Genomic DNA, 12,508 nt, shown 5'->3' with positions numbered 1-12,508 from the left:
TCGCCCGGAACTGCTGGCAGGGATCTGCCTCAGAGGGTCAGCTGGGCTGTCACAGCGTGAGGATAGGGAGCACCGTCACTGAGGGCGCTAATTGAAGTTACCGCTATTGGTAATGATCAACAGTATTTTATTAAAAATCCCTTCGTACGTACACGGACTGGGGCCCGTCCGAAGGTGCCGACAGTGGAAAGCGGGTGAGCTGCTCAGTGCGCCACGGGGGAGCTTCATCTTTCCACCGGGAGAAGAACTCCCCGAGTGGGGCTTCCCTGGAGCCCCTCTGCAGGTACCCAATAGGAGGAAACGGCAGAGAAAGCGCAGAACAACTGTGCGGGCATTGGAAGGACGGGGATGTGATGCATTTCTGGGCATGACTTGTGACAGAGGAAATAGGTACAAGAAATGCAGCCAGAGCAGCTGCCGTGCCATACCAAAGCAGCTGCTTCTTGGAACCACCTGAGGTTTGTCAAGCTAGTCCCTGGAGAGGTTACTGAAAGGGAAACCTGTCAATTATGCACCCTACAGGGACCGTGCACCCAGGGGAATGGAGAGACTTAGCTTCAGAATAATTGCAGACAACCTAAATCCTGAGTTATCCCTTCAGCACGTGTGACACGGTGCAGGTGATGGGGCCACAGTTACCTCCTTTCCCACTGGGACTGCAGGGTGAGAATTAGCCACTGTAATTCGGGGATACTTGGTGCAGAGCACATTTTCTCAGGCTCAGAAGTGAGATTCCCTCCAAATCACAGACAAACACTTCCTGCACACACAGGGAATAAAAGTGAAGAATGAGGCACACAGAGCAAAAATGAAATGCAAGGCCTCTGCCTGCTTAGCTCATTAGCTCATTGGGAAGGGGGTGGAATGAGAAGTGAAGGAAGAAAAAGCCTAGACACTGCTCACTAAGTATGTGTATTTATGGTTGCTCTTGACCTTATCTTATTAAGAGGCAGAGCCTTTCCCTCTCAGGCTTTTCCTCAACCTACAAACAAACACAAATGACTCCCAGAAGCTCTTAAAGGCTCCTTGGGGACCGGGTCACTGGAAACACTGGGTTTCACATGGTTTATCCTGTAATTCTGACAGCTTATGCTGTCCTGCAGTGGTCATGCTCATGCTGCTGTGTAGCCCCTGGAGTCCAGAGTCAGCACTAAAGTTGTGGGTTGTCCTTGCTGCTCACAGATTGCAGATGTGCCTTCAGATCAATTCAAGGCCCATACAGACACCAGGGCTTGCTGGAGGGGGCAGGGAAGACACTTAGCACGGCTGGGGTGAAATGCAGCAGGCACACAACGAGTGCACAGTGGTGTTCTGGGCTGTCACTCAGGCCCTCACACCTGGGACATGGGGCTGGGCACGCACACACAGAGCACATATCTTATGAAACCTTTTTCCATGGCTGGACAGCTCTGCTGCTGCAGAATTTTGAGGGCATTCTGCAAGGGCAGAAAAGAAAAAGTAGTTTTATAGATCCAGGTAGCACACAGGCCATTTGGGGAAACTCGCATTTATCAAGTATTCATCCTTTTATTAAATAAGAAGGAGCAAAGGAGTTATTTTAGTGTCTGATGTTAATGGACTAAAACTACAAGTCTTCTTTGTAATTTCTAAAATAGAGGGGCACAAATATTTTTATCTCAGTTGTAAAGAAACTGTGACAGTACTCTACTTATGTAGGCTATAAGCAAAAGACTTCGGTGGGAGTGCTCATTCTTGGCACCTCTGAAAAGAGTATGTTGTTTTCTTTGGTATTTTACCTTTATAAAAACACTTCCAATTTTATGATTAAACAGGAGGTTAGCTCTCATATTAACCAATTTATTTGTTAAAGATAGGAATTGTAATTTTTTCATATTAGGGCCAAAGATTGTTTTTAATTAAATTCTTTTTCATTTGGAAAGAGAATTCTGAGCCATTTGTAATTGCTTTTATGTTCTGAAAGTACCTAAAAGATAAGAAAAGTATGTGACTACACAGAACATGTTACCTGCTACCCAAAGGGTAGGCAGTGGAACATGTGCATCAATGTCCCACCAGTTAAAGAACCCTCAGGCATGAAACCTTAGGAAATTTTCCCTGGTGGATCATGGACAGCAACATCCAGGGCCTAAAGCAGAGGACTGACCAAAGTGGTAATCAAATAGTGCTCAGACATTTGTAATGAGGACAGCAAAGAGTGGGTGGTGAGTTCAGTAGACTGTTGTAAATAAGCGTTGGACAGATAAAAAGTCTGCTTTTGGTTTTTGCACAAACAATTCAAGCTGGTGTAGGAATCCAGTGGATTGTGCTGAAAGGTAACAGCAGATCACGCATTACCTTGCTTAAATGCTGTGAAAACATCCATCTTGTAAGCAGCTGCTGGCAGTGTTCTCTATGTCACTGTTGGCTTGTAAATACTGTGGGACAGTTCTCTCTCTGTCTCTCCCTCTCCCTCCCTCGGAACAGGAGAATTCTGTTCAGCAATTCCCCATAGAAACTGGGAAGAGGAACCTATCCCTGAGAATCACTAGGTTCTTGCTTAGGGATTGTTTCCTCCTTTTTTGCCATTTTAACTATCATCAGTTTCACACAGGTATGAAAGATTTTAAATACATCATATTGGTGTGCTGGACTTCTAAATTCTGATCACCAAAACATTCCTGTATCATTCCAAAAATAATCACTTCAATAATCCCAGGTCTAATGGTAAGTGTGCACAGGCCATGGATTCCAAATGAAACCTCAGAAGCTGGACCAAAATGAAGAGAAAGCAGTTAAATGATGGTTGGTTTTTGCATGCCTGTGTTTAAATAGTTCAGAGTAAATCCTGGTAAAGATTAAATATTCTTTATGATTACAGTATCATCCTTTCCATGCACTGTGCATCTCAGACTAGTAGGGCTTTCTAGCAGATATGCTGTCTTTTAAGTTACCTTAATCTGCCTTTTTCCTGGGCCCAGGATAAGTAGACTTACAAAAGACCAAAAGAAACTTTCTACTTTAAGTAGACTATTCAGTATAAAATTTACACAAAAATGTGTAAAATATGAGAATAAAATGAGAATATCAGGAATAAAATACAGTTCTCCCTACACCTTCAATTTATGCTGTAACCATAAGTAGCCCAAGCTCTGCATTATCTTCTCTCTCTCTGTTATGCAAGAGTAGAAATCCAAAGCCAATAGGAAGTAGAACAGGACTTCAGAGCATTGCAGTGATTTGCAATTCTGTTAGGCTCCACAGCAAACCTCAGAATTTTTCTGATTTTCTTCTGTTTCAAACCAGAACTTCTCTTCCTTTTCTGGCCTGTTGTGAGTGGGTGACATTAGCTAGCTGGAATGGAGGGATATTAGTTTTAGTCCCACTTCCTACTCAAATGTTATTAAGTACTCTTTTACACTTAATTATGATTTTCTATTCATGGAATTCACCCATGGTACAATATTTTAGTCCAGACTCCTTATGGAAACAGATTATCCTTACAGTGAAGACAATTTCAGCGTAATATTCCAAGCAAAGGATGGTGACTCATAAATGGATGTAAATATAACTCAGGAGTCTCATCTGGCCAGCTACCACCTTGCATTGCCACAGACAGATGGGGTTGTTCCCTCTCTTCATCCAAAGGAAATACAAAGGAACTAGCCAAAGGAATAAGGTAAATCACACTTTTCTTCCTTTGGCTAGTTTCCTTTAGTATTGGTCTGGAATCTGTCAGGAAAGAGCCTGTCATTTTCACATGGGCTTAAGCTTAGAGGAGAAACTCCAAAGATCAGTGATCCCAAGAATATGTGTTGGAATTTAGAGAGTGTGGCAGAATTCAGATATTACCTGAGTGTTGGCACCAACACAGAAACAACCCGACTTTCAAAAGGTTTTGCAAACCTTCAGCTGGATTGACCTCAATTGGATTGACCTCAATAGGAAGAGGAATTTTAAGAGTTTCTGGAAAAAATATCAGGTATCTTTTGGGCCTAAATAAGGACTTTGGATACGTGCCTTTTGGTCAAAATATTGTGAAGCAGAAATTACTGGGGAGCTTATGTGAGAGCTACAGTTCTCCAGAAAGCCTCACTAATCTTAAGTTAGGTTTCCTAAAGTGATTCTTAGATTCATGGCTGTATCTTTTAATCTTTGTCGTCAGGATCCATTTTCCCAACACAGATCAGTGAAAATCTCTGTGACATCCAGTCCTGCTTTCCAGTTTATTTTTTCCCTGCCTGCTGTAGCATAGTCTAACACCTCTCTTTATAAACTGTGTTTGGACTGAGTTCTGTTTTGACAGTCTGACACACCAAACATCAGCTGCTTTTTCCAAATGTGTCTCTGCATGGACACTGAGGAAATGCAGCATCACTCTCCTTCAGCTGTTCAATTCTTGTGCCTTGTCCTTCAGGATTTCCATCTGTATTTCTTAGTTTACCTGAGCTGCATTTATCTAAGCAAAATTATAATATGTTTTATCTGCACATTGATGGCATTTTTTTTTACCACAGATATTTCAGGAAAGAAAGACCAAAGCAGATTCAAGTACCCTGAATACAGAGCTGGGCAAGTTGTTTCTCAGAAGGCAGGAAATATTCTGAGAAAGTAGCATAAGGGAATAATGAACTGTTTGTTATTGGGGTAGAATTTTGTGAATTGATTCAACTAAACAAAGTGTCAGGAAACATTCTGGAAAATATCAGAACATTTCCCATTTGAGAATGCCAAAATGTTCTAAGAAACAGTATGTTTTGCTTGAGGGCAAATAAAGTGTTTTGAGCTGACCGGGTGCAAAGTGTTTTTATGTTTAACTTAATCTTCTCTTTAAAAAGTCTGTTTCAGTTTGACTCAGGCCAATTATTCTCCTCTTGGCTTTTGATTTGGGCACTGCACAGAAGGAAGGAGCCATTATTCTGTGAGCTCTGTTGATACACACAGGCTGGCCTCACCAGCAGCCACCTGGAGGCTTTGAAGCACATGAGGCAAATGGCTAAATTTTGTGTTTCACAGTTTAGAGAAAGAGGAAGAAAATCAATTGTCTAAAGATTAATGGCTGTATTTCTGAAGGCCTGATGGAATCAGGGGTGTGTGGAGCAAGTGTTCTTGCTGTGCTGCACAGGGTGCAGTGGCAGAAGCAAAATTACTTTTTTTTAATGAGAAAAGGTGAAGCTGAAAAGATCAGGAAACAGCTTTTGCAGTGATGCCAGCCTTTAGTTTGGGTTGTGTTAGCTAGGCTATGTAAAATTAACAGAGTACAGAAACCTCCAGCCTTGAGCAGAAACACACGGGGTGTGCAGCCACTCAGCCCACCTGCAGATCACATCACATGCAAGTACAAAAATACTGATAATTAGCTTCTACAGAGGCTCTCTAAGCCATTGATCTGGAAGCATTTTATGGGGAGGTAAGTCCCATGGGGCTGGGTTCCATTTTAAGATGGAGAAATAAAGCCAGAGAATGATGGAAAGACACAAAATAATAGGGCAGTGGCAGGGCGAAGAAGGAAGTCTAGGATGCCCAATTCAATGGCCAATTTTTAAGTCTATTTCCTCTCCTCTGTCTGCTGACATTTGGGGCCATGGAAAAGAAGTGAGTCCAGAGGAAACTGCTGCATTACTAGGGCAGCAGTCTGTTTGCAACCAAAGTTGTAAGAGAGGTCCAGTGTCAAGGATTGCTATGTGACAGGCTGCTGAATAGTGATTGATTCTCTTTGGAGGATAGAGTTATCCAAGTTCTGGGTGGTAAATTCCTGATTTTGAGTGGTTTGCCCTGCAAATGAGATGTTCATTAAAAGAAATCAGTTTCTTTCTCTGTTGAAAGACCAATTTCATTAGGTAATACAAGTAGTGTATATATGTTAGAAAAGCTCACAGAGGCCTGCTTTACAAACTAATCCCAAAAATATTCTGTTTCATCTTTAACTATTGTTTTGAATGAAATCTAATATTGGCAGTTCTGGGCAGGGCTCTGGAAGGACCAAGATACCATGAAATTATTGCAGTAGTTTTGTCAGAGAAGATCAGAGAAAAGGGTTCAGCCCAAAGGTTTCCGCTGTGCCTTCACTTGGGTGGTCAAATGTCCCCTGAGAATAACTCTGCTGCCACAGGTACAGGAGGCTACAGCTGGATCAGCATCACCCCTGCCCCAAACTCTTGTGTCCAGAGGGACGAAGAGTGGCACTGAAACCTGCTCTGCCCAGAAACCCAGGCTTGGAGGTCCTGTAGAAGGCGTGGCAAAATTTGCCTTGGACACCTACAAGGATTCTTTAAAAGAAATGCACAAGCAAAATTGTCAAGGCTGGCAGAACTAAGCTGCAAATTCAGCTGTTTCAGTGCCAGTCAGGCTGCCCTGGTACTCCTTAGTTACGCTGCTGGTCCCCCTAGAAATGCTGTCAGTCAGGAGTGGAGGACAGAAACAGGAATGTTTTCAAAAGCACTGTGTCACTCCCTGCTTTGCTGTACAGCCACAGTTACATGCTGTGCAGGCAGGAACAAGTCAGCACGGCTTAATCAGCATTTAGGCGGCGTGTCAGCTCCAGCCTGCGAGCGCTCCTCACTCCAACATAGCATTCCCACAGCTGAGGCTGTTAGCACTGCACAGGGCTCACATGAGACCTGCTGTGGCTTTGGGCTAAAGGGCTTCAGCTTCCTGTCACAGAGCTCTGACAGAACAAGCTTTGCTGCCAATACATTTCTGCTTGTAAACCCTGAAATCTTGCTGTGTGTCAGGGGGTAGGCTCTTTAGCACCAAAATCTGTCATTACATGGGGAATAAAGTTGTTCAAAAGTATAAAATTTATAAAATACTGTAGCCACTTACCTAGCTTGATTGCTTTACCCAATGTTGCACCCATGTATCTGATTCTGGCTGATTTCAGAATGAATCAGAGCTCAAATCTTGGAAAAGGATGCAAGACTTAGGCTCTTAAATTAGTCAGGCACCTTGAAAATAGTACCCCTTAGCCTTTAGACTGCTTAATATAATTTTCACAAAGCTGGTCATAGCACACAGTGGGATTAAAGTAATTAAAATATCATGGTGCACCACACTGGCAGTAAGATGTAGTCTCCCAGATCATGTTATTCATAAATAACTTATGACAAGTATAGAGTGAGCGATTATTAAATAGCACTGAGACTTATAGGAAAGGTGTCCTCCCCAAGGGGGGGGCGGGGCCGGGATAGAACTGGATGGTCTTTAAGGGCTTTTCCAACCCAAACCATTCTAGGATTCCATTTAGTCCAGATTATGGCCACAATGGCATTCCTTAATTAAACAAAACATGCCTGCACTTTTAAGTAGAAAAGACAGAAATGTAACACAACTATACAGTTTCTTCCAGGGCCCGAATCATGGTGTTGCTTTGTTATCTGACAGTGGTTGTTTTGCAGTTAAAGATGCTTGCTGAGTCATTTCTCTTCCATAGGTTTCTGGGGGCTTGTCAACAATGCAGGAATATCAACATTTGGTGAGACAGGGTGGCTGCCTATGGAGACATATGAAAAATTTGCAGATGTGAATCTCCTTGGGAGCATCAGGACAACCCTGGCATTTCTTCCCCTTCTAAGGAAATACAAGGGTAATGCTAATCCACTGTTATTTAGAGTTGTAGAATAATTAGCTTACTATAATCAGGGTAATGTAGCATCTATAAAAGAGGCTTTAATTGTCTCTCATTGAACTGAAATGACAGCCTCCTTCTGTGTGGCCTGAAAGAGCAACTTGATCCTGAAGAGGGTGAAGTCATAAGGAGAAGAAATATCCTTAAAGATTCTGTCTTTGCAGTACATAGAAAAAAGTATTTATAAATAAGGATTTCTCCCAGTGTTTGATTCAAAAAAAAGGAAAAATGTTTGCAGTAGATTATTAAGCACAGGCAAGCCTTTTAAAGCAATGACAATCAGAAAACACAAAGATCCAGTAAATGGCCTAATTTTATTATATAGGCTCTACAATTCTACTGTCTGGCAATTAGGAGAGAAAGAATGACCCTACAGAGGTGAACATTAGAGACATCCAGCTATCCAGTTCCAGCTCTATGGAGCCTCTGTGACCTTGGGCAGAAAACTTCAAGTATGTAGTGGTGCATGGGTATCCAAAGGGATAAACGCATTTGCATGGACCTCCCTGTGCCTGGGCTTTATCCTTCCTTCTGAGAAGGAATGGTTTAATAGCTCTCTGCAGCATGGCAGCATGTCTTGGGTGCTTTGCAGTTTGTTCCCTACCTGTCTCCATCTGTATTTGGGGAAGAAGATACCCTTTTCCTTGTTTGTTCTGGCTGTAGGCTCTTTAGGATGAGGATTTGTGCTCTGTGTGCAGCATCAAGCCACAGGAAGGGGTAGGTTTCATCTGGAAGGCCCAGGTGTCACTGCTACACAAACCCTTGGTAAGATAAAAGTGTCCCCTTTTTTTGGCTGTTCTGCTTCTTTCTGCTTGGCTACCTTTGGTTGATGATATTCTGACACAAGAAAAAAGAAACCTTTAAATACTGCAAGGTGGATGTGTTTTTGCAGAAGAATGTGCTATTGTATGCATCCAGTGAGTGTGTTATGTGGCCTTTACACAGGGAGACATCTCTTCTCCCTGTGATGCCCTACTTACTGCTGAAACTCTGTGATGCTGATCCACCAGAGGCATTTCTCTGACTCCACGAATTGCACAGGGTTACTTTGAAGCAAAAGGGACTAATTGTGCATGTGATATTAAGCACATGCATGGACCTTTCGAAGGTTTGGGTCTGGATGGCTGCACACACACCTTAGCTCAAAGGAACATTTCGTGTCTCACTCAGGGCTGTCAATGTTTCCTTGACTAACTCCTGCGCTCCATTTTCAAGTACCATCTATGTAGGAGAGGAGGCCAAGGCACTTCTAGGAAGAATCCTAGATTTCCTGTCTCCTTGCAGGAACAGGGAGATAGCTAAAGCTATCAGGATAGCTAAAGCTTATGTGTTTGGGGGCAGCAAGTGACCTCTCCAAATGAAAAGCTTGAATTACAGGCATTAGAGCATTCTCTTGGGGAAGCTGGGTTTCAATTCCCTTAGACACAGAGAGAAGCTAAGTGAGGTGTCCCACATCCTGGGTGTGTGCCCCACACCGCTCAGCTACTGGGCAAAGGAGGCAGAGGTCACCCTACCCATGGCATACTGCCATGGATGTGCACATATTCCAAGAAACACTTCAAAATTATTAATACAATTATTAATACTTGTAAAGGGAGGTAATGCCCTCCAGCCTAGAAGTTAAACATCCTACCCTGAGAGGAGCAACATTTCCCCATATCTTTTCCAGCTGGCCAGGCCAGCTGATAGAGCATCTTGATCAGCAAGGTGGTAGTTATTTTTCTCTTACTGTATACAAGATTTATTTGGGACGCTGTGTAGGAAGGCAGGGAACCTAATTCAGAATGACAGATTTCACTGCATTCCCATGATACCTTTTGATATCCCCCAACCCTATTCCATTTGGTGAGATCTGGGGCCCAGATATTATCTGCACCTGTGGCAGCAACAGGAGTGCAGCTGTGTTCTCTGTGTTGTGAGGGACAAGGCCATCTTCTCCCTCACCTCTGGTATTTGTATATCCACACTCACACATTCCTTACCCCATGGTAGGACTATGTGACAGAAGTTTACAAGGAAACAATGAAAATGCACCACAGCCCTGTGCCTCAAATGAGGAATCTTTGCTATTTAAGGTATGCCTGCGCTCAGCAGGAGTTAGAAAGGAGGAACAAGCAGCACAGATCAGGGAAAGCATTCTAAGGTAGTGTAAACATGCACACATTTTGTAGAGTCACATTTCCTTGGTGAAGTTTATCACTGTAGAGTCTGGCTTGGACTTTACATGCACAGTTATAAAGCCAGGTCTCAGTGCAGAGACATCATTAGCACAGAAAAAAATGGTATTAGTAACATATATCCACCTCAGGGAAAATCATCTCCCCTTTCCTCTGTGGTCCTTCTCCTCTTACTAGCACAGTCTCTTGCTACTATTTTTCAGTCTTTAGGGCACTGCTTTGTTTCCATCTTTTTCATCCTATCTCAGGCTCAGAAGGAATAAGCAGGACACTGGGAATGTGTTACACTTTGTCTAGTCCAGCATCTGTCACTAGGTGGAAGATTTTTGTGTGAAGTTTTCCACTTAACAGAGCTGAGTGCCCTTCTGTGCTGGGACTGCACACTGACACTGCCCAGTTTTGGCACAGTGTGCAGTAGAACAGCCTCCTGCTAAACACCACATTATTAGCAGCTCAGAAGATTGAGATGAATCAATTCCATGTTAAAGACTGGGAATGAAGTTATGTTATTTGCACTGTTTTCTTTCCAGGACGTATTGTTTTCATGTCCAGCATCATTGCCTATTTTACTCTGGGAAATGGCATTTATTCTATGACCAAGGCAGCTATTGAAAAATTTTGTGATGCTTTAAGACTGGAAATGAAGAAGTTTGGTGTCCAGGTAAGTGATGTAGCAAGAACCTGGAAACCAGGTAAGTGATGTAATGAGTTATGTGAAACAAAGTGACAAAGATAAAAGATCAGAATTGCATCCATGGGTGCAGCTTCCCTTTGGAAAGAGGTGGTTTCTCTGTGGCTAATCAGTCAGCTGGAAAACACTGGGAACAGCAGTCCTGGGTGACGTTTGCAGTTCCGAGAAGCTGGTGGGTAACAGGTCTGTGTGTCAGCACTGAAACTTCCACCCTTTCTCCACGTCCTCTGCAGTGGAGCAGCTTCCTGACACAGGCCTGCCTGAGCAATGCCATGCTCCACACAGAGCTCCCAACAGCAGTGAGGAACCCAAACGTTCCCTGGGGTGGCTGCAAAGAGCCCAGACGCCGAGGGCTGTGCAGCCAGAAGGAGGCTTGTCACCTGCCTGAGGGGTTCTTTCTCTCCTCTTACACCACCAGTGCTTAAAAGCTCCTTGCTTTTTGTGAGAGCAGCTACGCTGCAAGAGGCGTAACTTGTGCAGAGTAGTTATGTTTTTATTCTCTTAACCTAAGAGGCTCTAAGAGTGCTCTTAGTGCCCTGTCTAAGCAACTCTAATAGTCAAACCTGAAGCTTAGATCACTAAGTAGCTTCACTAGGCATTTTCCTTGGAGTCACTCTACTGCTGAAACATTCTTCTCAAATACTAAAAGTCTTCCCTGGTACGTTTGCATCGGGGCACTGTTTATTTACAGCATTGTTCATAAGCTTTGTGTTGGAAAATATTACAGCTATGCATCTGTTAAAGACCCCTGTCGGATAAATATGACGGGCTATAAAATGCAAGTGAATTTACACATCCTAATACCACACAGCACAATGAGAATTTCAGCTGATTAGCTGAGGATAATCTCAAATGCATGGAAGGGCTTAGTTTAACAGGTTAGCTACTCTGGTTGGTTTGGTATTTTTACTGCTGCAACTCTGCAATAGTCCCAGCACACAACTGAGTGAGCCAGGTTGACAAACATTTCTGGAGTATCTTTGAGAGGTATTTTTCTGTCTCTCATTGTATGCAAGATGCTGGCTGGCATGTGCCTGAGAACTGACTTTGTGAGAGCCTACAAAATACACAGTCCCTTTTTCCTGTGCTCCCTTCCATTGCTCTGTTGTCCTCTCTCTCCTTTCAGAAGAAAGCTGCACAGAGGTGGCAAGGAACAGATGGAGCTATGGCTCTGTCCCACTGAACTCTGGCCAGGCAAGCTGACATTCTACAGAAAACAAAATGTTTGTCTTAGAGTAGAAAGGCTACAGAAAATGTGAGAAGGGAAAAAAAACCAAACCATCTCTCCTTCTCTCCAAGCCAACTCCAAAAAAGGAAGCTTTCAAAACCCCTTTGTTAACAATAAATGTGGGACGTTTACTATTGGCATTAGTGTGGCTGACACCAAACATGTTTCTAAATAGCAGCAGGAAGGAGGGTTCCCGAGGTTGCTGTGTGACAAACCTACCTGAGGCAGCACAAGCTGTCCCAGCTGTGCACACCATCCCTCTGCTGGAGTTTGTCTGCATCCCTTCCTTCTCCCCAAGCACAAGACCTACACCCCAGTCCTCCTGAGAGCAGCGAATCCATCATCATGCAGGCCAACAGGCAGGCACTGACACAGGTGGGAGCCTCTGCTGGGTGGCAGAGTGGAGACATCAGGGTTTCATAGCACCACAGACTTCCCAGAGAACGCCTGTCAGATCCCCAAGTCTCTGACACAGCTCAGCACGGGTTTTCCTCACCTTGTGTGGCAGTCTCTAGAAATGAGGTCAGTTAAATGCCATGGAGCTTTTAATGTTGCATATCTACAAATAGTTTGAACAAGGCTGCTGCTAACTGATGAACAGCACATGTGCTGTGAGTGCTCAGCCTGCTCCAAAATTCCCTGGAAGACTCGGAAGGGAGCAGAACAGCAGCAACACACAAAGAAAACGTGGAGCAGCGAAGGACTTGTGTGCTTTCCACTTAAATCTATGTGCACAAATCTACAGAAATTTGCTAATGGCTTAAGTGAGAGGCAGAGCAGGACCTTTGGTCCCACTGTTCTTCACTGACAAGACCTACTTTACTTTT

The 12,508-nt window shown here is 43.6% G+C and overlaps 1 protein-coding gene across 2 annotated transcripts in view; it reads left to right on the top strand.

Annotated features, from left to right (window-relative positions):
* Positions 1 to 12,508, top strand: part of LOC103622981 (D-beta-hydroxybutyrate dehydrogenase, mitochondrial) — a 44,222-nt gene that overhangs the window by 30,087 nt on the left and 1,627 nt on the right. Inside the window, exons 4-5 of one of the 2 annotated variants that reach the window (XM_017745257.1) lie at positions 7,391 to 7,543; positions 10,293 to 10,423. In XM_017745257.1, coding sequence (XP_017600746.1) covers positions 7,391 to 7,543; positions 10,293 to 10,423 — 284 coding nt within the window. The remainder of the gene's footprint in view (positions 1 to 7,390; positions 7,544 to 10,292; positions 10,424 to 12,508) is intronic. The other variant, XM_017745258.1, reaches the window with a different exon arrangement.

The sequence above is a fragment of the Corvus brachyrhynchos genome, unplaced genomic scaffold, assembly GCF_000691975.1.
Source record: "Corvus brachyrhynchos isolate BGI_N302 unplaced genomic scaffold, ASM69197v1 scaffold69, whole genome shotgun sequence".
Taxonomy (NCBI): Eukaryota; Metazoa; Chordata; class Aves; order Passeriformes; family Corvidae; genus Corvus; species Corvus brachyrhynchos.
This window is presented reverse-complemented; position numbering and strand designations above follow the sequence as displayed.